At 44.2% G+C, this 25,540-nt stretch overlaps 1 protein-coding gene across 2 annotated transcripts in view; it reads right to left on the bottom strand.

The window, feature by feature from the left end:
* BICD2 (BICD cargo adaptor 2) overlaps window positions 1-25,131 on the bottom strand; it is a 152,423-nt gene extending 127,292 nt beyond the window's left edge. For both annotated transcript variants that reach the window (XM_034775499.1, XM_034775498.1), the window contains exon 1: window positions 24,892-25,131. In XM_034775499.1, coding sequence (XP_034631390.1) covers window positions 24,892-25,131 — 240 coding nt within the window. The remainder of the gene's footprint in view (window positions 1-24,891) is intronic.
* Window positions 25,132-25,540: the final 409 nt, after the last annotated feature.

Below are 25,540 nucleotides of genomic sequence, written 5' to 3'. Positions count from 1 at the left end.
TTAAGAGTTTAAAAAAAGTAAAACATGGATGTGTCAGTATTTATCTAAAGGATGAAGACTTCATAGTGTACATATTTTGGCCTTTCTGACAATATCCTGGGTGCCCTTGAAGATCATCTGTCTGGATAATAACTAGCAGCTGAAAGTCAGTGCTGTCGCATGGGTGTGGTAGTTGGGCCAAGAAAGCCACCATTTCTGCAGTCTCCTTCACACAACCAATGAAATTGCTGCATGCAAGTTAGCTGTAGAGTAAGAGCAATAATGGGTGGAGTTACCTCTGTTACCACAATGGTCTAGGTAGGACTCTTGGTTTGGCATGGCACAGATACAAGCCATACTGCAGCTCTACACCAAACAGGGGTAATCCAGAAAGTCAAAATGGCTGAGAACTTAAAAATTGGATGCTAACAGACAACAAGTCCCAGTATGATTGAACCTGGTGATATTCTAAGCAGAGAGAGCGCTCAGCCATGCTAGCAGCTGTTTCCATCACTTCACTTTGACTCAGACATTCTAGGCTTCAGAGTGACAATCCTGGAATCTTATCATCTAGATTCTCAGTGGTTTCTATATCACAAAGGATATTGGTACAAGACTTCAGAACAAATTTATATTTATACTCACTTATTTATAGACTCCAATTCAGCCAGGTATTTAAGCACGTACCTAAGCTTAAGCACATGAGTAGTCTCATTTCATTGGGACTACCCAGATTCTTGAAGCTAGGTATGAGATAACGCCTCTTGCTGAATCAGAGCCATGATGAAGAACAAAAAATCGTGTTAATAAAGCAAAGCAACAATTCCTCTTTAAAAGATACTGTAAGAAACTATGGGAATAAGTTGCTCTCCCCAAGTGTACTCTGTGGGAAAGTTTAAGATGTCTACACTGAGACTAATTAAAAATTCACGAATAGATTTTAACGTGGAGTTACCAGGGTTACTTCTTTCCACGCCCTTCCAGAACGTCAAAGTTCAAGACCACAAACAACATTAGATAACCAGGAGATGCCCTCTTAAAGTAACGTAATCTTTTCTACACCGTACACCCGGACAACATTAAGGGTATGTCTACACTACCCATGTTACAGCACAGCCGCAGCAGCGTTGTGACATAGGCAGTATAGACACGCTTTATCGCCGGGGGAGAGCTCTCCCGGCGATTTAAAAAAAAACAAACACCCCTAACGAGCGGTGGTAGCTTTATCGCCGGGAGCGCTGTTCCCGGCAATAAAGCGCTGTCTATACTGGTGTTTTTCAGCACTAAAACTTTTGTCGCTCGGGGGGGGAGGGGTGTCTGAATGACAAAAGTTTTAGCACTGAAAGTGGCAGTGTAGACACAGCCTAACTCTGCCCCCTTCACTGTGAGTGTGACTCAGTGACCCCACCTTTCTGAGCTTCCCTCCCATGGAAAGTGATGGAATGATCACACAATCTAAAAGCCAGCTAAGTGAAGTTAATATATAATTAGTTGGAACACGCCCCCAGCAACACAAGAGGGACTTACCCTTATGGTATCCAAAGTACCCTGTGGCAAATAAACCTCCCCACTTAACCAAGCAAAGGGCACACCAATAACCTCAAGTTATCAAGATTTGAGACTGCTGTAGTATCTCCACCAATAAAGTCTATGCTCTACTACTGACAAACTGATCTCTGCTCTTAACTTCTACCCAAATTAAATGCACTGATTAGTTTTCCTTTGAACTTCTGGCTGGATGCTTTTAAAGATAATTGGTTTTATTGTCTCATGATTATATTGTTTCACACAGTGATAAATAATGTCTAGAAAGATACCACTCCTTATCTGCTATCTGTACTTTGTCCGGAAGCACTTTGATGCTGATTTTTCATTTCTTTTTCTATTTGACATTTTTCATCAACTGTGAAGTGCCTGGTGGTACATCTGCACTGCCACAATAATAACAACAATAACAATATAATGGATCCAGTAAAACATCATTTAACAGCTACGATATAATCATAAATGTAAGACAGAGATTAATTTTTAGTTGTGTGTGCAGCAAAATGTATATATGGAAGCTCCCAAAACTATAAGGTAAACCTGGTGAAGTTCAGACAAGAATATTCAGTGATGCCAAATGTCATATTTTTATTGAAAATCTCACAATACTGGATATTTTACTTCAAACCCCAGCGCTCAGAGACAATTTTACAAAAAAACGTTTCTAGCAGTCATGGCGGAGGAGAAAAAACTTTGAAAATATGATCAAAGGTCACCCTGAAGGTTCAAAAACTAGAACGCAAATAAAACAAATTAAAAAAAATCTTATTAATTAAGGGCCTCCTTATGCTTTTTTTTTTAATATTTTGAGCTGCCAATACTAAGTATTGCTGATAACAGTAAACACAGTGAAGAAGAGAGAAGATGAAACTGTGTTCTAGTTCCTCAAATCTTATGAAGGAAACAATCTTCAAAACTCCCCTTGGTATCACTGTTCCAATATTAATAATAATAATAAAAAAAGATCTACTCAAGCTATAAAATGTTCTGTTTCCCAACTCCTGTGTTATCTCACAACAATAAAAACAAACAAGAAAAACTTTGGGTTTAAAATGAAGTGTTCTAAATAACAGCTCTGATAGAAGTTGATTACATGTTTTTACAAGTGTGAAATAAAATCCCAATGTTTGTAATTCCATTAGAGCATAAACTCACACAAGATACAGAGCAGGAAGTATAAATGCTTCCCGGATCTATGGTTTTCTGTTGTCACAGATGGAGACTTCAACCAAGTGCCAAAAACACAGTTTCCAGCTGTGTCCATCGAAACCACACAAGGGCCAACTCACGGCTCAACATCTTCCCAAATGGCCACAGGCAGGAGGACCATGACCCAAAGCCTGTGTGCATCTAGGTGTTATGCTGGACTGTACCATGAATTTCAAGGAACACCTTAACAAGACCTCGCTGAAAATAAAGACAAGAAACAATCTGATCAGCAAACTAGCTGATTCATCCTGGGGAGCCAACACGCAGACATTAAGAAGCTCCGGACTTGCCTTGTGTATTCTGTAGCAGAACAGTGCATCCTGGTGTTGCACAGCTCCTCTCTCACAGAACTAGTGCACACTCAGCTGAATTGAATTGCGTAAAACCATGAGATCAACCAACCTGGCCTGTCCAACACTGCCCCTTTTGACAGCAAGCAACAAGTCACCTTGCAGAATCTGCTCCTTAAGGTGCAAGACTTGCCACATCTACCCTTGCTTAAAGACAAATCCAATTCTCGATCTACGGTGTGTTAGTGCGAGGCACCCTGTTTGGACTATTTCTTTCAAGAACTTCTATGTCACCTCCAGATTGTGTACTAGGTGACAAGAACAAGCTTCAAAACATGGCCAATGCCTATCTTGTGACAGATCCAACAGTCCAGCCCTGGGACTCTGACCTTCCATGCCACCTGTTGGCAAAGCTCAATCTCATAAAATGTGGTGCCTTCATCACTCTCCCCTTTGCTGCAGTGGCCAGTTTGAAGATGTCAATCATATACTTGTAAGCTGCATCCCTTGGCAAGGGCTGCTGGTTCCTCATGGACATTTCCTCACTACTGCCCTTTCCTCACTACTGAATGGTTAAGATATTTAGACTAACACACTTGACTTAAATGTCTACGTAAATGCAATTGTAATAAGTGCCCATCTCTGTAGGGGAAACAAGATGCTTTTTTTTTTTTAAACCACCTATCAGTCAGCACATGATAAAATCCTCATGTAGACAAAGCAGTTGTAGTTTTCACACTTGTGGGCACATGAGGTAAAACCTAAGCTCCCCCCAAACTCCACCACACAAACATCGCCAATTGACCTCTTTGCCAGCCCACATTACTAAAGAACCCCACAGAAGACTGCCTACCTCCTTGGAGTTAGTGGAGACTCGTGCACTTTGGGTAGGCAGGTCTGAAAAGACATGAGACTCTCCGGGTAAACTACAAGAGGTCTCCTTTTTAAATGTTTCCTCCTACATTTTACACCTACAAAATAGAAAATTCAATTGGTCTAGGAAGTGGAAGTGTGTTAAATTTGGAGACTAAACTCTGCCATCACAACATGGAATTTTTCCTCTCAAAGGGCAAAATCTTCACAAAATCTTAACTACGGAGCCATTGGGGACACCTCTACAACCTTCAACCGAAGGTCATGACATGACTCCAGAATTATACTAATTTCTCACAGGAAAGATGCACTGGAAAACATACAATAACTCTCAGGAAGAATTTTCATTCAGAAACCAGGAAATAGGATTAATTTAAATGGCTGTTTTAAAATCTCCAGGAGACAGGCTGTAACTCTGAGCTTTGGCTGAACCACCACCCACCATTGCAACTCCAGTGGAGAGTCCTAGAGCAGGCTAAGTACGCAGCTCCAGTAGTGCCAGCATAGACTGGCCCAGTCCTACAGCAATGATGAGAGATTGTGGTAATGCTCAATGGGGAGAACTAGTCATAGTGAAAAGGGTCAGTGTAGACAAGTATTTATGTACAGTGAAAAAAAAAAAATCTATCTGTAGAGGGATAGCTCAGTGGTTTGAGCATTGGCCTGCTAAACCCAGGGTTGTGTGTTCAATCCTTGAGGGGGCCACTTAGGGATCTGGGGCAAAATCAGTACTTGGTCCTGCTAGTAAAGGCAGGGGGCTGGACTCTATGACCTTTCAGGGTCCCTTCCAGCTCTATGAGATAGGTATATCTCCATATATTTAGTCAGCATCTCATCCTTCCTCGATTCCCCCAATTGGGAGCAGAAAACCTCTACATTAGGAGATTGTAAATCAAACAATTAAAAAATGAACTTTTTTAAAAAAAAAAGATCATAAACAGAACTTTCAAAAACTACATTCTTAAAGTGTGCATTGTATTGATTAAAGTATTTTTTGTTCTTTTTATAAACAATTGGTATAGGAAATATAAACAGGACAGAGTCTAGTAGGGTCTCACACAATGTGGGCACATTGCCAAAAATACATACACCAAATAGGTAAACATCTGAAAAACAAACAGCCATGTCCAGCTGAGAGATATTATGTTATATAGATCTCATAACAACGTTCAATACATTTTTAAATTATGTATTATGTTAGTTGTGTGTTACAGTGAGATTTGCATTTAAAATGATTAGGTTTGATGTGTTCAAAGAGATTTTGTAACGTAGTTCACCAAGGTCACATTAAATTAGCTAAACCCAACCACTCAGTGCTTAATTGCCTGCACTGTTTCACAAATGTGAAAACAGAGCTGATCTAATGGACTCTATTTCAGGGAGTTAGAGTGCTACTTATGCAATTCTTGATTAAAATTTTCCTTTGAATGAGGATTTTTAGAATTTCCGAGTGCACTGCTCTTCTTGTGAATTCACATCATCTCTAAACAGAGCTAAATGGATGAGTTTCAATCAAGGATCAACCTCCAGTAGCAAATAATACACACTATTTCCCTCAATTTGCACTCTTGCAAATGTAATGAGGGAAAGAGCCTTAAGACACCCACTGAAATAACAGTATAACTCTGTTGTAATGCTATATATTCTAGAACCAAAATCTTTGAAAATTAGGTGTTTGGGGATTTGGTTATTGTTTTGTTCTTTTAAAGCATCGAATGATTCACCAGAGTCCTGTAGTCATCTGATCTTGACTGAGATCTTTTGGCCCTGGACAAAATAAGGGAGTTCCACACCCCCACCCTGGTTTAGATTTTATTTAAACCAGCTGTGTTCACAAACCAGCTATCCCCATTTCCTGCACATAAAATGTCCCTAACTCATTTGAAATGGAGGGAGGAGAGAAATAGGAACAAAAAACAAACAAACAAACAAAAAAACTGTTGCTGCAACTGCAAAATAAAACCCAAACATCAGTAACAGCACCTCACTAAACATCCAAACTACAACTTGTTCGCTCTCCCATTGAATGCCAAGGCACTATTCCAAGGAAGTGCTAGTGCAGAGTCTGGCATTGCCAAGGGAAAAAAGGTCACTACGATCCAAGTCATTAGATTTCAGGGTCTGTGTTCCCATTAAGTCTCCCATTTTGTAAGTAATTAGTGCACAATGTAGACTGCACTTTTTTTTCTTGCTGTTTTTAGAAAAGTTGTAACAAAGGCTCTTTGAAAACTTGGCCCTTAACTCACCCTACACTCAAAAGGGCCTCATGATCAAGGACATGATTTTGTATATAAACTTGTTTATATGCAGGTTTTAGGAGTACAAACAGCACCTGCAAATGGTTAGGTGTACAGCTATTATCTGTGTTGCCAATTCATGATTTTAAGTGCAAGTCTCATAAGGTTTTCCTAAAAAGATTCAGCTCCTGGAGTCATGGAATTACAGGAGAATCTCAGGTTTAATTATTTTTTTAAATTAGTTTCTGGCACTCATGGTTGCAGAGAAAAAACTTGACAACATAAAACCAGAAGGCAAATACAAAGAACTGCATATTTATCATTTTTTAAAATCTCAAGATTTTTTTGTGGCCTGAATCATGATTTCTGACACATGGCATTGGCAATAATGCTAATGCACTCGGAATGTATGAAGCAAACGTTTTGCTTGTGCAAAACTGTGCCCCCTAGTTTGAGGAGCAGCTTTTGAAAATGTTGCCCCACAGAAAACTACCCCAATTAGCCCATAGATTGCACTCATATGGATCCAATATACTGCTGAAAGCTGCACCACTAGAAAGGAACCATGATGCCTGTATGGAGTCCCACTGACTTCAATTAATATTTTGCAGGGTTGGGCCTTTCCTGATCCATGAACTAAAATGTCATTGAGTCCAATTTTGTTCCTACTGAAAACCATGATCATAGAAGAAGTCAGAGAGATCATATTACAGAGCACATCTAGGGCCCAACCCTCCTCCCAGTGGAGTCAATGCAAGTTTTGCCATTGAAGTCAATGAGAGCATTGGACCCCAGTACACCCCCATACAAATTTAGATTTGGACACGACTCCTCTGAACACCTGCAAGAAAAAAAAATTAATTATGTCAGCCCACAACAAGGTAAAGAGAACAGAAATGCTGTCATAGAGCCATTATAGATTATATAATTATAGATACTCTCAAATACTGTTATAAAAAGTATGCATCATTTTAAGTGTTTGTAAATAATACAGAAACAACAAAATTTGGAAGATAAGGCTAATAAAAATAATCCAGCCTGATACTTTAGCCTTAAGGTATTCTATTGTAGAAAAACAACAACACATGAAAACCAGAAAATATAGTTAACTTCTTAACATTATTTATATGCAGGATTTGTGTGGTTATACAGCATGATCAAGCTCTCACTTTGGCAATAAGTTTACTTTTCATGTATACATAAAAGACAAACCCTTACATGACTGGATCTCATTCATCTTGAAAACCAACCACCCATTCAAATTAAACACCCATATTGTTATGAGAGACCAAAAAGATGGCTGACAAAAGCTAGAGTAGTCAGATTTGTTTAAGATCACAAAGCTTATTCTATTATAATGGAAAAATCAACAGCATATTTTCATAGAGGACAAGGACAATATAAAGCTTTCCCCAAGGGTATAGACATCTCACAAGGTAGACAAAAGCTATGCATTCACTGATCCAATTTCATCACACTAACTATATTGCTCTATTTAAAAAGCAAATACTTGTGCAACCCTCTACGTCTACATCTGCAGCTGTAATGTGGGTGGGAATATGCCAGTCAGTTGACTGACAGAGTGAGTGCCAATACCAAATGTGTAACCTGACTTTTATAATGAGACCAAAATCTAAAATTGGATCCACAAGATTTAAAAAGGTAAGAATGAATTCCTTCCTGTTAAGTTTCCATCTATATTTAATTTTTCTCTCAACCTCACTGTCTTAATTCAGCATCTGCCTTGTTAATATTGTAATGATGTCTCACTTATTACAGTCATTTTGAATAGAATCGAAGAAAATTTGCACTTGAAATGAAGGATGAACTTTGTAATGGAGTATAGTTGAGACTGAGAGAAGTCAATCCCGACTAGTCATTTTGTAACAGATGACTTAGTCTCGGGTTACATTTGCAAGAGAAATGGTTATTTGGGTTTAACCACTTAATTTTTAATACCACTTTATAAACTACCAGTAAATTGATCAGAATAAATTTGCTTGCACAGCTGTTGAACACAGTGAACTAAGATATGTGTCAGAATCTAAGGTTTTGCAGAGACACAGTTACTAGAGCAGAATTACTGGATTTGACTACGCCACAGAGTGCTCGGGGTGGGAGGAAGGGGAATCGAATCAGGAGCAATCTACAAAGTATGGTAATTCAATTATACAAGATGCATCAGTGACAAATGAATAGTTTAGGGAAGAAAATTCTGGGAGAATGATAACCCCTCCTCCTTACATGTTATGTAACGAAATTGGTGAACCCAACAGTTTTTCTGCTCGCTTTCTCTTGAGAGTGGTAGCACTCAGCTTAGAAGAGTTACATTTCTGCTAATTAATGCAGAACTCTCTCATCAAATTAAATCACAAAGAGCCACAAAATAATCATATAGCAATATCTTGATACTGCATGGTGCTGTTCTCTTCTACACATCAGACTTCAGTGTGATCATATCCACACTCAATACCGTGACGCAAATTTGGAAACCAGCATAGGGTAACTATTATTTTGGGACACTCAGACAAACCCAGGGGTGGGCAAACTTTTTGGCCCGAGCACCACATCGGGGTTGCACAACTGTATGGAGGGCCGGGTAGGGAAGGCTGTGCCTCCCCAAACAGCCTGGCCCCCGCCCCCTATCCACCCCCTCCCACTTCCCACCCCAACTGCCCCACTCAGAACCCCCCACCCATCCAACCCCCCCTGCTCCTTGTCCCCTGACCGCCCCCTCCCAGGACCCCCACCCCCAATCCAACCCCCCTGCTCCCTGTCCCCTGACTGCCCCCACCCCATCCACACCCCCACCCTCTGACAGCCCCGCCAGGACTCCACCCCCTATCCAACCACCCTCTGCTCCTCATCCCCTGACCACCCCATCCTGGGACCCCCTGCCCCTAACTGCACTCTGAGATCCCACCCCCTTATCCAACCCCCTCTGCTCCCTGTCTCCTGACCCCTATCCACATCCCCACCCCCTGACAGGCTCCCCAGGACTCCCACTCCCAACCCTCCCTGTTCACCACCCCCTGACCACCCCCACAGAACCTCCACCCCATCCAACCACCCCCTCCTCCCTGACTGCCCCCCAGAACCCACTGCTCCCTTACCAACCCCCCCACTCCCCGCCCCCTTACCAGCAGCAAGAGCTCGCAGCTGCAACAGCTGCCCAGAGCCAGCTGCGCTCCCCACGCTGCCCAGCGGGAGCGATGGGCCAGAGTGCGGCCCACGCGGCAGCATGGCTGCAGGGGGCGGGGCGCAGCAGGGGAGGGGCTGGGGACTAGGCTCCCCGGCCGGGAACTCAGGGGCCAGGCAGGACTGTCCCGCGGGCTGGATGTGGCTCGCGGGATGTAGTTTGCCCATGTCAGGACAAACCCTTCAACACAGTCTGTTTTCTACTGCCATCCCCCATCAGTTATTTGGAGGAATCCACAGCAATACAGTCTATTAGTTCAGCACCACATGTGCCATGTCAGACATCAGGCAGGAAAAAACAAATTCCAAAAAAAACTAACATAGGTCCCCAAAGAGCCACATGTGACCACGGAGCCACATGTCCAGTACTAGTGTTCTCGAGCTATGCTAACAAGGAATCTCGATTCAAACAACTCCCCGGTTCTTCCTACGAAGGGCTAGTTTACACTGGCAACGTGGCTTGTGTGGTCACGGCAGAGCACTGGGAGAGAGCTCTCCCAGCACTCTAAAAACCCACCTCCATGAGGGCCGTAGCTCCCAGCGCTGGTGCACGGTCTGCACTGGCGCTTTACAGCGCTAAAACTTGCTGCACTCAGGGGGATGTTTTTTCACACCCCTGAGCGAGAAAGTTGCAGCGCTGTAAAGTGCCAGTGTAGACAAGCCCGAAGACTTTCCTCAGTGCAAGCTTTCAGCAAGTTCTAAAACTTATGGGAACCTGGATAGAACACAGATGTCCCTTTATAAACCATAACCTTCACAACAACTCAAGAGAGTCTGGATTCTGAATACATTCACTCATTTTAAAAACAGGGCTAAGCGAGGAACAGAATGCATAAATTACTTGCCCAGGATCACAAATCCAGTCACTGGTGGAGCTGAGAACAAAATCTAGGAGCCTTGACTCAGTTCCTACTCTAGACACGAGGCCTGCTGTCTCCCTTACCCAAATGAGGAATAGACAGTAAAGACAAAAGTGGCTTCCTTTTGCCCAAACATAGATCAAGGACTCATGCTTGGCCTACACTGAAAAGTTGTATCTGATTAGCTAGGTCGGTCAGGGACATGAAAAAACACATGCCTAACAATGTAGCTAGGCAGACAAAGTCCTCAGTGTAGACACAGCTATGTTGACAGAAAAGAGCTTCCATCAAATGCAGAACTTTCATCCAGGGAGACTGTGTCCCTACACTGACAGAATAACTCCTTCTGGTGGCGTTGGCTGCATCTCCACTACAGTGCTATGCCAGGATAGCTACGCTAACACAGTCTCCATAGTGTAGCACACCCTCAGTCTACAGGAACTTTATCACTGGGCTGGTTCTTGGGTTATTTTTCAGAACCTCACTGAAAATATGAACATTCAGTAACAACCCCTTTCCCCCCCCATTTAAAATCCACCAATTTAAACAGCGTACTTAAACTCGGCAATGCAGAACACTACAGGCCTCAGAACCTGAGACTGGTTGTTTGAGGGACACACACACACACACACACGCCATGAAACCAAATCTATTCTGGGATGGCAGAATGGGGAACATCAGGATGGAGGTGCAGTTTGGGGAGGGAGCGAATGTGGTGTGTTTGCTGGGCCCCCATGTTATAACAATATAACCTGACTATTTTATAAACAAAGTGCTCGTTTGTTTTAATAGGAGAATGTGTCAATAGGTGTGGTTAAGATTTCCAAAACAGACTTGGCAATTTAGTCAAAGAACCCCCTCTAACTTCAGTGGTGTCTGTGTGGCTAAATTTCCTAGTCAGCTTTAGAAACTTAATCTGGATGTTCACACTGTACCAAGAATAAGGATTTTGACCTTAGACATGGACTATCAACTGTAACAAACTTGTCATGTGCCTAGGAAGCAATAAAAATGTGGTGCTAGCAAATGATGCGGCAGTATAAACATATCTGTTTGGTTTGTGGGATTACGGGAGAAAAAACTCCTCCTTCCTCTAAATCAATAGACTCCTTGCCTAGGAAACCTCTGTAGAATCATAGCCAAAGCATAACAGTGATCACCTTCAGCAATGTCAGAGTACAGAAGGGGAAACCCCTTAGCAAAGTTTAGAAATACCATATGATTTGTATGTAGTGCAGTTCTGTTACAGCACTTAAACTTGCTAAAAGCAAGGCCATGCGTAGATGAAAACTAATGTGAAGTAGGGGATTGTCAGGGAAAGAGGTCTGAGTAATGGATCACAGAACAAAGTACTGTGGAGGAGTAAAGATTGCATCCTGCAGTGCATGTGCATTGCATACCCAAGCTAGTCCATTAATTTCAAGACAAGCTGCACATGCCCACAGGATTGGGCCCCCTACAAAGAGTATCCTAGTAACATGCAAATCCAAAAGTGACTAAGCATTAGAGATTAGACTGAAGTGCAACAGGACAGAACCTGAGCAGCCCTGAGCTCTGGCTGTGTTTGGTTCCAGAATTAAAATCTCCTGAGTTAGATACTGAAGCCAGAACATCTCCATTTCCATTTTGAAGGTTCAAAGTGGAATTTAGACGTGACCAAACTCCCTTCCCCAGGACTCTAACATTTCTGTTTTCTGCAAAAGGTAGCCCACAGCCCTGTAGCTGGCGGCTCCCACTCCAAACCCTGGCTGACCTGTGGCTAGAAATCAGTCTCTATTAAGGATGCAGAGGGATAATCTGCAGCATATTATACATTGCAGCCTGAGAAGGAGAACCAAAGTATCTGTGCAGGGGGAGGGTATGTGGAAGGAGAAATGGAAGCCGGAAAGATATCAAAGCAGTTATATATTTCCCAGCTATTACATTTGAAACTTTGACTTTTTTCCTGTCTGGATCAAATGAGGCTCTGACATTCATTTGGATGGCAAAGTTTATTTATGTATGTCACTTCCCTCTGTTAAGGTTTTATGGATCATATTTCAAATACATGTTATATTCCACTGTTGCTCGGTTACCAACTCTGAACAAACAATTCTCTGCATACTGAGAAAGAAAAAGCAAATGAAATGCCTGGAGGATGAATCACCCACTGGAAGTCGTCTTATGGCCCCGCAGTGCAACAGATTAGTCATAACCTCACATACAGTAGAGTGGAAAAGGAAATGGTGAACCTATTAACTCCACTGCATTGAACAGCTCCCCCGCCTTCACCCACTCACCACTGTTCTTAAAAAAGGAACACTTTCCAAACCACTAGAATTTACTTAAAGCTTAAAATTAAAGGCTCATATTTTCACTAGGACAAATTTAACCTGGTGCAATACCCCTGAAATCAATGGCATTACACAAGCAGTGAATTCAGCCCAGCAGCAGCTTTTCGAACAGTAATTAAAAGCTGTGACTCAGAGTGAAGAAGCTGAAGGCTCACTCAAATCCTCCCCACAGAGAAATCCACACAAGGATCAGGAGAGTGGCTTTGCACTAGTCTGTTTCCAGACATCCCAGCATTAGGGACGGCCAGTGTTTCACTGATCACAGAGGGAATGCAAGCCGCAAAACAGGTGAATATCCAAAACTCCACCACAAAATCTTGTACATCAGGGAGGCATCCACCAGCCCCGCACTGTTTCCTCCTGGTTCATCCAGCGCCCCCCCAGTGGAGCTGCTTGTAAAAGAACACCCCTACCTACATCAAGCTTTCCCCAATACCCTCCTTCACCAAGGAAGGGTAAGGTGAGGAGCACTTAATGCTGACAGTATTCATTCCCAGGGGCCCTGTCAAATCTGGATTCTATGGTGCTCCATAGGGAGTATTTGCCCTCTCCTAGTTCCCCACCCTGATTCACAATCAGCCATGAGGTGTCCCCATGTGGGGCTTGGGGATGTAGGGATGCCATGATAGATTCCGCGTCCCCTTACGGCAGCTATTTTGGGCTCATATTTGCACCATTGTGTTACCTCTTTGCCTGAAGAGAAGGGCATAATTTGACCCTTTGTAGACTGCAAACTCTTTGGGGGCAGGGACAGAGAGTTCCCACAGCACCTAGCATAATGGAAACCCAGTACTGTTCGGAACTTCTGGCTGATGCTGTAATGTCACCATTACATTGAGAATAATAAGTTATTGCTCATCTGACAAGGTTGTTAAACCAAAGCAAACAACATATCTACCTGGACAACGGTCTCATCAGAAGATTCAACAATTCAGTGCAACTCTTTCATAAGAGAGTGGGACAAATTCTTACATATACAAATATTCCCACTCAAGAAAAGGTGAGCAGGATTTGGAGCAGCCCTGCACACTTTTACCCTGACATAGCACGTAGCCACCAAATTCTATAGTGCTGGGCTGACAGTTTTGTTTTGCTTTTTTAGACTTTATTTTGGGTCTGAGCGTGGATCAGTTTCACTAAACTAAAAACCTTGTTGTAGTGCAGAAAGTCAAACCTTTGAGATGGGACTGCTGTCCAGGTAGGCCAACAAAAACCAAAACCAACCCAACAGCCATGAAAACAATAGTCTTCACTTTCCCTCACACCCATCCCCTCCAAACTGTTTTTTTTTTTTTTTTTTTTTTAATTAACAGGCTGACTCCTCCCAAAGGTCCACCCTACTCAGCTGTATATTTTTAACAATTACTAATGCCTGGTCTACACTTAACATCTAGATCAATCCAGCTACATCGCTCAGGGGTGTGAAAAATAAACACAGTTGAGTCATTTAAGTCATCCGAACCCCTGGTGTAGACATGGCTAGGCCAATGAAGGAATTCTTCCATTAACCTAGCTACCACTGCTCAGAGAGGTGGGTTACCTACATCAACATAAAAACCCTTCCATTGATGTAGGACAGATCCATGTGGTAGCTGTGCTCCTGTAGCACCCATACTGTGGACGTGGCTTATGTGGCAGTGAATTAAGAGGAAAATTATGATCCTTCATATAACAGTGATAAGGTAGGCAAGGCAATGTCTTTTATTGGATCATCTTCTGTTGGGGAGAGAGAGAAGCTTTGGAGCTACACAGACTGGAAGAAGAGCTCTGTGTAACTCGAAACCTTGACTCTTTCACCAGCAGATGATGATCCAATATAAGATACTACCTCACCCACCTTGTCTCTCTAACATCCTGGGACCCACAGGGCTACAACAGTGCAAACAAGAATGTATGTAAGTGTATATGAAGGATCTTCCAGTTTATCACAGAGAGAAGAAAATTGTTTCTGACTTTAAAAGGTTAATCCAAAGAATGTGAGCTATGTATTGAAACTGAGGGCTTCTGCAACAGGCAGACTAACTGGTTAGCACCTGAAGCACAGCAAGAATTGGCATGCATAACTTTAAGGGACTTTTTTTCTGGGTGTCTCCTTAAATAAGAACATCCAAGAGAAGTAATGATTTAGAATCCCTATGTTGGTTTTAAACTGATTTAGACTTTGCTTACCCAAGAAAGTTACACTGATTTAACCTAAGGTGTGAAATTAAACTGATTTAATTAAACTAGCGCAAACCCCTATGTGGCCACTTTTTTTATTTCAGGTTTAATCTTAAAAAAAAAAAAAACCACAACACTTGTGTCATTTGGAAATAGGTTTAAAAGCTAAACCAAAATAAGCCACTTTTGCACTGAAAAAAGTGTCCACATAGTGGTTTGCACCACCAGTCTGACTAAATAATTTGAAAAACTATTTAATTTGAACTAATGCAGCTTTCCTTTTAGACAGACAAAGCCTCATTTTGGTTGATTTGGAATCATTTTAAGCTAAATAGAAATAAGCTGATTAAGGAAGTGCAGTTTAAACTGATGTAAATGTGTCTACATTGGGGATTTGTACCAGTGTAACCAAGTCACTTTTAAATTGATTTACTTACACTGCTGCAAGTTTTCTAGTATTGCTCAGCCCTCAAAAACATCAATTCTAGGTGTAGGTCAAGATGCCACTTTTAGGCCTTGTGAAGAGGATGGAGCCATATGGAGTAATGTGTGGAACAAACACTTTCTCTCCCCCGTCCCCCCTTTGTGGCCTCTCTCATCCCCATGGAATAATAAAAATAATAATCCCTAGGTTTTCTATATTGCTTTTTATCAGTAGACATCAAAGCACTTCACAATGGAGGTAAGCATCATTATCCCTATTTTACAGATGGGGTGGGGAAACTGAGGCACCGAGAAGTAAAGTGAATTGCCCAAGATCACCCAGCAAGCCAGTGGCCAAAATAAGAATAAAACCATGCCCTCTGAGGCCCAGTGCAGTGCTCTAGCCTCTAGGACATACTGCCCATGACTATGGGATGCGGTGTCTTCAAAATGGAAAAAGAGAGGAAATTAACCTTTTTCTCCCCCTAAAGCTAGAAGTTTGCTGAATGTTGTAGAATGCCTCAGAAATGAAGACACCTTAAAATCACAGGTCAGCAATTATTCACCCCACACCGATTTTCTCCTGCCTTTGATATTCAGCAGGATTTTGGTCTTTGTGTGTCCTGTTGTAATTATCTCCTACCATTCCCACGTAAACAATCCTAGGAGCAGCTCAAGTACCCTGCTGAATCCCCTAGTCAGACCAAAGCAGGGACAATACATAGTTCCTCTGAAGGAGTCTGGACTTCGTTAGGATCTACTAAACCTTAGCAGATGCACACTGGGCATTTGCAGAAGGGACTTTTACCCCTTATCGTTTATGTAACTTATTTTAAAAAATTGTTTTTCCAGACTTAGCCAAGAAACTTCCACACACAAGATCTGCCACATATCAAGCTCTGAAGCTTGTGCTAGAGTAAAGCAGGGACCTTGGTGGCAGACAATTTGCCCAGAGTGGGAGTGATCTGTCAGGGGTGGCCGTTTAACGAACTGGGAATGAAACACAGGAGTCCTGCCTCCTAGTCTCCTGCTCTAACCACAGCCCGATGCTGCTTTTAAAACACATCAAACCAATGATTTATTCCACCATGCGTTATTGTTATTTATGTTCTAGTAGTGCCGAGAGATCTGGGACCCCATTGTACTAGGTGCTGTGCAAAGACATAAGGCAAGATCCCTGCCCTCAAGAGACTACAATTTAAGAAGACAGCACTGTCCCTGTAAATTGGCTGTGTGCATGGAGTTGGGGGAGGAAGGGATTGGCCCTGCCCAAGCTACTCGGTTGCAGCTCCTGTAGCATCAAAACTTCAGTAGCACTGGTGGGCCAGCATGCTCCACCACCACAGGGTGCTAATATGACTGGAGTTGCATAGTTACTTCTCCATTAGTTCTATTCCCCAAGCTCCTCTACAACAGAGTACTGGTTACACCCACAGATCCGTGCCCCAGATTATGCAGGGGGATGACCTCAGCATTTGGACCTCAAGCCTTCTCTCAGCTCTCCCTACCCCATGTAGATCAACTGCTTTGAGTTGAGGGCCCTTGGTGAAGCGTGGAATTCCCTCGTGCACGCCAATTTCGTGAGTGTGGCGAGATCTATCTATACCTCACACATCTATGTTAATTTGTGCTGCATTTCCCGCTGATCCATTGTTTTGTTTGTGTTTACTGTCACCTAAGGGAATTAGGTATAGGTAATCTCCACCGATGAATGTAATGATTAGTGAAGGTGGTGGTAACCTACGACCTAGAGTCTGTAAAGTGGAATCCATTTCAAACTTTCATTATGCAGGTTTCAGAGTGGTAGCCGTGTTAGTCTGTATCAGCAAAAACAAGGAGGAGTCCTTGTGGCACCTTAGAGACTAACATGCCCAAATAAATGTGTTCGTCTCTAAGGTGCCACAAGGACTCCTCGTTGTTTTTTCATTATGCAGTTATAGCACAGCGTGTGATTTATTTCCTTGGGGATTGCATGAGGGTGGGGAAAAAAGTAACTCGTTCTCTTGCAGTTAAGTATTGCATCGCATTTTAATGCAACACAAGGCGAAGTAATAAAAGGGCACTTTCAGAGACTTTACTACGCTGGGATGTGATCCTGCAAACCTTTGTCTGCAACAAAGCTAGTTGCATAAGTAACACGGGCTCCCTGCATGAGCGAGGACTACTCGTACAACTGAAGATTTGCAGGATCAACCCTGGTTACAAAAGTGGCTGTCTGGAGAGTCTGATTATTGGCAGTCTGGATGATTTGTGGGAGACTGTAGCTTGGAATGTTGACTTGAAAAGCGGATATCTGCTCTGTATGGTACTTTGAGTCGTGTTTGAGATGTCAGTTAGATTTATAGCTAGCTGTAAATTCAAATATGAAACTGGATGTTGTCCAAAGCTGCTTTTTGATTGGCTGGCAAGGCCACTTCAGGGGGGTTAGATCCATGTTTAAATCTCTCAGCAAACATGGGCATGATTATAGAAATAAAGAATTCATAATATAGATGTGCAGTAGTAAAAAAAAATACATATGAAATGGTGCGGCTGTCCTAAAACCCTTGCCCCCTGACGCTCCCCCCCCTCCTACCCAATCCAACTCCCCTGACCGCCCCCAGAACCCCCACCCCTGACTGCCCCCTGCTGCCCCATCCAACCCCCCCTCTCATTCCAGAATGCCTCCCCAGGACCCCTGCCCCATCCACCCCTTCTCCCTGACCGCCCCCCGCTGCCCCATCCAACCCCCCCTCCTTCCTGACTGCCCCCCTGGGACCCCTGCACCCATTCAACCCCCCCCCGCTCCCTGCCCTCTGACCACCCCACCCCCTGACCACCACCCCGAACTCCCCTACCCTCTATCCAACCCCCCACTCCTTGCCCCCTTACCGCGCTGCCTGGTGGCATGGCTGTGGCTGGAGCCAGCCACGCCACCACACAGCACAGAGCACTGGGTCAGGCTGCGGGTCTACAGCTGCACTGCCCGGCCGCCCAGAGCATTGCGCCAGCAGCGCGCTGAGCCTGTGTGGGAGGGGCCAGGGCGAGCCTCCTGGGCCAGGAGCTCAGGGGCCGGGCAGGAGGGTCCCGCGGGCTGGATGTGGCCCGCGGGCCATAGTTTGCCCACCTCTGAACTAGATCGATCCTATCTCATTTTTAATATTCTGGCTGTGCAGAGAGAGGGAGGCAGGCAACAAGGGGGAAAAAAAAAAAAATCGAGAAATAAATTCCTGTTGTTTAATTTGAAGACCGGTTTGAAAATAACCAGGGAGTTTGTTCTTTCTTTTGTGAGTTCTTGGTTCTGCATTTTGTTTTGTGTTCTCTCTCTCTCTCTCTCTGTTATGAGCTTTCTGGCTCAGTGGAGGTACGTAATCCAAAAATGTGCTGTAAGATATATTTAGAAGCTTTCTTGTTCAAATCAAATATAAACTTAAGCAGACATAAAATATTAGCATCAAGATAATGCTGGGCAGGTGCTAATACTCAGTTAATGTGTGCCTTGAGTATCTGAAGATCAGGCTATATAGGCTTCATGCTGCAAAACACAGCCATGAATACAGTGTGTATTAATGTACTATTGAAATGCACCTTGCCCTGGCTCTATTGATGTAAGTTCTGCATTGTGTGTTTTAATACAGTTATCTATAAAATATTGATTTGGGTATATGGAAACTAATCCAGACCTGTTTTAACATTTTAATTACATATAAATTCAGAAGAGCAGGAGAGACATTTCCCTTTACTGACTCAAATACACTTGTTTGAACTGGAATAAAGTGACTGCTGAGATAATAATACCTAGTGTTTTTCCTCAGGAGTTCTCAAAGCACTTGACAGAGGATGTCATTATCATTATCTCCATTTTATACATGGGGAAACTGAGGTACAAGGCGGTGATGTGACTTGCCCAGGGTAACCCAGTAGGCCAGTGGCAAAGCCAGGAGTAGAACTCAGGACTCTGAAGTTCCCTGTCCAGGCCTCTAGCCACGAGGCCACCCTTTAATAGAATTATGAGCATATCCTACTATTTATCTTTAGGGTACTGGGTGACTTCCTCCTGTCCTCCTCCCACAAAACGTTTAAACTAATACTGATCGGTGCCAAAAAACACAGAGGGAACTTTGTTTTAAGAAGATTAAAGGAAAAAAACCCACTCACAGGATTACATTCAGCTATATAATGCTGTTAAAACCTCAGGAATTTTGTGTAAATAAAAGGAATTCTTTCTACTGATTACTTTAAATAGTTTACCTTTTGTTTTGAAATGAAGACTCGGTGTTGGCCAGATTCAGATCTTGGTTACGCTGTCTCAAATCCAGAATGAATTCAACTCTACAGATTTACACAGTGTAAATAAGATCAGAATCTGGCACTACATCTACTCGTAAAAAAGTTTATGTTTTTATACATATTCTCTTCATAGATCTAGTGAGCTGGTTACAGGCTAATGCAGGGTTTGGCAGCCTTTCAGAAGTGGTGTGCCGAGTCTTCATTTATTCACTCTAATTGAAGGTTTCATGTGCCAGTCATACATTTTACGTTTTTAGAAGGTCTCTTTCTATAAGACTATAATATATAACTAAACTATTGTTGTATGTAAAGTAAATAAGGTTTTTAAAATGTTTAAGAAGCTTCATTTAAAAATTAAATTAAAATGCAGAGCCCCCCAGACCGGTGGCCAGGACCCGGGCAGTGAGAGTGCCACTGAAAATCAACTCGCGTGCTGCCTTCAGCATGTGTGCAATAAGTTGCCTACCCTTGGGCTAATGAATGGTTGTGACCAGGGTCCCAGTGGGCGCAAGCTCTGGTCACTCAATTAGGGTGAACTGCAAAGAATGGGGCAGCCAAACCCCCAAACAGCTGTTGGATAATCCAATGCTTAGATTTACCAAGCCAGCACAAAACAGCTTTTTTATTACCTTACTGGAAGTCCAAACAACACAGTTCCCTTAAAATGATCCAGCCTCAGGCCTCCATTCAGGTACCTAAGTCAAATATGATGATTTCTGAAAATCTTATTTCATCATATAAAAGAAAAGGTTCTACCAATCCCAAATGATTGGACACATTACCTCCCAGGTTATTGAATATTCCAGATCTTACCCAAATACACGCTACAGCCAATTCTTATTAACTAAACTTAAATTTGTTAAACAACAATAGAGACAGAGTATGGTTAAAAGATCAATATAGATACAATCCATTTAGGTTCAGATTCATAGCAGAGATGGTGAGCTTTGTAATTGCAAAGAGTTCTTTCAGAAATAGTTCATAGGTTATAGTGCAATGTCCAAATCTCATATTCAGGGTGTACCAGCATAACTGGGACCTCAGTCTTGTGACTCAAACTTCCTCTGATGAAGCTTAAGCAGAGCTGAGATGACAGAATCAGGACCCAAGGATCTTTTATACAATTTCATGTCCTCTTTGAGAAGTTGGGAGTTCCTCTGGGAACAAAAGGTAATTAGGATGACTTTGAAGGAGGTCTATCACCGGTACTTAGCTATACGAATTAACACAAGGCCATTTGCTTGTTTCTCCACCATTCACAGTACATTTCAAAGAGCGACAAATACCGAGATATCCCATGTTTACAATTCATTTAAATGCTAGGATGTTCTTTTGATCTCTGAACTATCAGAATACATCATAGACAAGGACTGTTGATTACATTGTCCACCATACTCATATCTATCGATCTATCAAATGATAGATCAATATATATATTTTGTGTGTGTGTGTGCACACACATATCTAAATACACAAAAACACAAACATTATCTCCCCACATATCTTTTGAGGGTTATTTATATTGCAGGATGTTTTACCTTTTCTGGCCATGCGTCACAGAGGTGTATTTGGGACATAGGGAGAGAAAAGAATCAGTGTTCATAGTAAGCATGAGATTAAAAACTTATTTTGAGGAGGCTAAAATCTTTTCTCATACTTATGACACTAAGACCGGCTGACTCCAAGGAAATTGGCTGCTTCTCTGTTTTTGACATGGCAAAGTCTAGCTGATGGAATCCTTCCATCAACCTAGCCACGTCCAAATGGGCGGGCTAGGCTGTCCTAACTACAGCACTCAGGATTTGAAATTTTTCACAGCTCTGAGTGATGTAGCCACATTGACCTGTTTTAGGTGTAGACCAGGCTTAAATATAAGAGATAACAAACGAATACAGACAGATTGACAGGGGAGCACAAGGAAATAAGCCGCCTGGTCATGGGATTTTTGCCAGAGATGCTCTGCGGCATTAGAGCAGGAATAAGGTTGAGGGTGAGCCAGGGGATTGGAAGGACAGACCTTGCAATGGGAAAGAGGGGCAAAAGAGTCAAGGGTGGAGAAGAATGAGATATGGAGAGAATTGACAACCATATTGATGGGAGAAAGCTTAAGCTGGGGTTTGTTTTAAACACGCTCAGACCTGCACTGAAACAAAGGGCACGTCTACACTACAATGAAAAACCCACGGCGGGCCCATGCTCATGGGGCTCGGGCTGCCAGCCTGTTTCATTGCTGTGTAGACTTCCAGGCACTGCAATGAATCAGCCCCACAGCCTGAGACCAAGTCAGAGGGCTCAGGTGTCTAGTTGCAGTGTAGGTATACCCAAAAGGTGTGAATTAAAACCAATTTGGTATTGTGGATGCAGTTTTTGTGTAGACAAGCCCTCAGTTACACCAGTGCAAGTTTAGGTCAACATAACTACGTTGCTCATGGGATGTGAAAAATCCACACCCCGGATCGACATAGCTATGCCCAGCTAGCCTCCAGTGTAAGACACAACTAGGTCAAAGGAAGAATGCTTCCATTGACCTAGCTATTGTCGGTGGGATGGTAAAGGGAAAAACGCTTTCCATCCCTGTAAATTGTGTCCACACTACGGGGTTATGCCAGCAGAACTACAGCAATGTCACTATACTCCTGGTAGTGAAGAGATAACCTAATATAGACTGGCCACATATACGAGCGTGTGTATGCTCTTCTTCATTGCCCTACATTCCATCATCTGCCCTTCCACCCCATTCCTTCTGCATCTCCAGGAGCTCCATACCCCCAGGCCTCTGATGCCCGCTCAGAGGTCCCTTCTGCAGAAGCTCTGATCCCCACTCTCCTAGGTATCTGGTCCCTCATGCCCAGTTTTTCCCCTTTTGGATCTCTAGCCCCTCACAGGTCCTCTGCTTCCCCATGTGATCTGAGCCTACTCCTCTCCAGGAAGTCTGCCCTTCCACAGCTCTCTGGTTCTCTCCAGCTTCTTCACTCTGCCATTCCCACCCTGTGGATGATTATGTCAGTGGTACTGAGCAGGCCAGGGGAACGGGAGAGCACAGCTGCTCTGACTCTCTGCCCTGACTACAGGGTCCCATACCATAACATGGCAAGAGAAAGCAGTACTCCTGGGCTCAAGGAAAGAAGTGCTTTCTCTCTCCACTGCAGGCTGAAGATTGAGGGACTGTTAGGGCCTTTGGGCTTGTCTACACTTACATTTTATAGTGCTCTAACTTACTGGCTCTGGGCTTTAAAGTGCTAGTGTAGACAGGCTCATGGAGGTGGATTACCAGGAGCACTGGGAGAGCTCTCTCCCAGCGCTCGCGTGCGACCACACTCGCACTTCAAAGCGCTGCCACAAGAGTGTTCCCAGGGCAGCACCTTGAAGTTTCCAGTGTAGACATACCCTTTGTCTGCAGAGCTTAGGGTGACCAGATGTCCCGATTTTATAGGGACAGTCCCGATTTTTGGGGCTTTTTCTTATATAGGCACCTATTACCCCCCACCCCCGTCCCGATTTTTCTCATTTGCTGTCTGGTCACCCTAGCAGAGCTGGACAGGGGGTCGGGGACGGGGGGAGGAGGTAGGAATGGGGGGGAGAAGGTAAATACACTGCTGCCCCCACCCCTGGTTGAGTGGTAGGGGAGAAGAAGCAAGTCCTCCTTGTAATTATCCTATAATCCCAATGTAAAGTGAAGCTATCCTGCCAATCTACTATTGCAGAAAATGATCTCCACCCGAACAATTAGCAGCCGGAAAGGTGGGAACTCTCCCCTCCCCCAGCCCATTGCCTTGTGAGGTGAGGGTCTTCAAAGCTTAGGGGCCTGCATTTGGTCCTAAGAGTTTGACAAGCCGGCAATGGCAAGGAATTTCTGAGTTCATGCTGACACTCCGCTGCTTTACACTTTGACACTCGCTCAGAAGGCCAATTATTTGATTTCTGTACTTTCTGCTTTGCTTCCAGGAAGCTCCATGTCATGTCAAAGCTCTGACATGGATGGCCAACGTAAGTGTGTTGAATGGCTCAGTAGTACATGTAACTTTGGCACAGGGTATGGCATTTCTACACATATTGTGCAGCCACTCATTCATTTTCTGGTCTTTACAGATTATTATAAGGCTAACTTATTGGAGAACCATCAGCTCTGTACAGAAAGGATCCTGTGAATGCGCTGTAGCCAGTATTTAAATATCAGCAATTCAGCCTTTTATAAGAAGGCCTACTCCTAATAATTACTTTCTACCAGCAATTTTTCCATTTTAAAATAGTAGTAACCTTTGTACTTAGGTGGGGAAATCTACTTAATACTAAGGAACTCATAGTTCACCCCCATATATATCCCTTTTATAAACAACCAGATTAAATAATTTAATTCAAAATCTGTGTATATTTGGAGGGACAGGAAAGGCAAAAGAGAGAGATGAAAAACTTGATCCCAATATTAAATTGCACCCTTAAAATTCAGGGAACTGGGTTCTGTATTAGAAATGCGATCTGGAGAGCTCTGAATTGTATGCCATTATACAGCAAACAACAGAATTACGTATCAGGGGGTAGCCGTGTTAGTCTGTATCTACAAAAACAACAAGGAGTCTGGTGGCACCTTAAAGACTAACAGATTTATTTGGGCATAAGCTTTCGTGAGTAAAAACCAAGCTTATGCCCAAATAAATCTGTTAGTCTTTAAGGTGCCACCAGACTCCTTGTTGTTTTTAACAGAATTACGGTCTGACTTCCATTATTCCTTTCCGCCTGCAATGACCACAACAGTAACAGACTGGCACTTGATCTCCAGCGTATTAATCAATCGCAAGTCCCCTCTTTCCTGTGCATCTCGCCCAGCTGAGCAAAGACACAGCAGATGTCATTGGAAGGGCACAGGGTCTTAGAGGAATTGCTGAGCTGCCCCTTTAAAGGGCTGCATAGCATTACGCCAGCAATGATGTGCATGATGATGCCGGATCTAGCTGTGACACTGCACTGCATTAGAGACGATGACGATGCTCTTCGTTTGAGCTGGAAGAAGCCAAGATGCAGCCAACAGCTGCTTTCCAGTGAGGGCTGAAGACAGACTTCCCGGGGAGGGTGAATTACATCGCTACTGCCTCGCACAGACACAGACCAGACAGAAACATGCATGCCCAGAACATCCATCAGTAGCAATGCATCCTCTGCGCTCCCGTGCCACCTCCCCACTGCAGAGAGCAGGCGGCTTTGCAGGCAACAGTGAATTAGCCCTTGCTGCAGCCCCAGGATATTTGACCGGCCTCCCATTACAAATGGGCCAAATTCCTCCCAGGAGTAACTCCAGCCTTTGCAGCGGAGTTACCCCAGAGATTAGCGTGGCCCCCAAAGGTTCAGGGAGCCTTGCCCAAGGTCAGACAGTGGCTGAGGCACCCCGGGTCTCCAGATCCCCCTTCATGTGCCGCAGCCCCTAGCCCGCGCTCTCTGCCTTGCCCACTCTCCCTCCAACAGACGGGCACAGGGCAGTCAGTCCCGGCGGGTCCCCCCCTGCCCCGGGCCCCCGGCTCACCTCCTTCAGCTGCTCCATCTCCGTGCGGATGGTCTCGTACTCCGCCTCCAGCTCCTCGTACTGCTGCTTGAGCTGCTGCTTCTCCTCCAGCACGGCCAGCCCGTACTCCGCCGCCTGGATCTTCTCCCGGGTGGTCTCGCCCAGCTCCTGGGAGAGCCGCTTGAGCTCGCTCCGCAGCCACTCCGGCTCCGACTCCATCACCAGCTTGGCGTACTCCTCCTCCTCCATAGCCAGAGCCATCGCGGCCGGCCGGGAGCGGCGCCTCCCGTCCCCGTCCGGCGGGGCAACGCAGCGAGGGGGGCTGCGGGGCGAGCCGGGCAGGGGGACGGACGCGGCGCCCTTAACACCCCCGCAGCCGCTGGGCTGCCATGGGCCGCCCTCGGCGAGCACAACTTGGCCCCGCTGCTGCGTTGCCAGCTCCCCCGGCTGCCATGAAACGGGCAGGGCGCTCGGTTCGCTCTCGCCCCTGGCTGCACCCCCGCCCCAGCCAGCCCCTTACACCATGATTCCTGCCTCCTCCTGCAGGCTGCGGCTGCGAAACGAGCTGGGCAGGCAGAGCGCAGTGAAATCATTCAAAAGGAACGGCCAGCCAGCTGCCCGGCGGGCCTTGTGGGACGTGTAGTCCCGCCTCCCCCCAGCGCCAAGCAAA

Source organism: Trachemys scripta, chromosome 7, assembly GCF_013100865.1.
Source record: "Trachemys scripta elegans isolate TJP31775 chromosome 7, CAS_Tse_1.0, whole genome shotgun sequence".
Lineage (NCBI taxonomy): Eukaryota > Metazoa > Chordata > Testudines > Emydidae > Trachemys > Trachemys scripta.
Note: the sequence above shows the minus strand (reverse complement) of the source record. Positions and strands in the feature narration are given on the sequence as shown.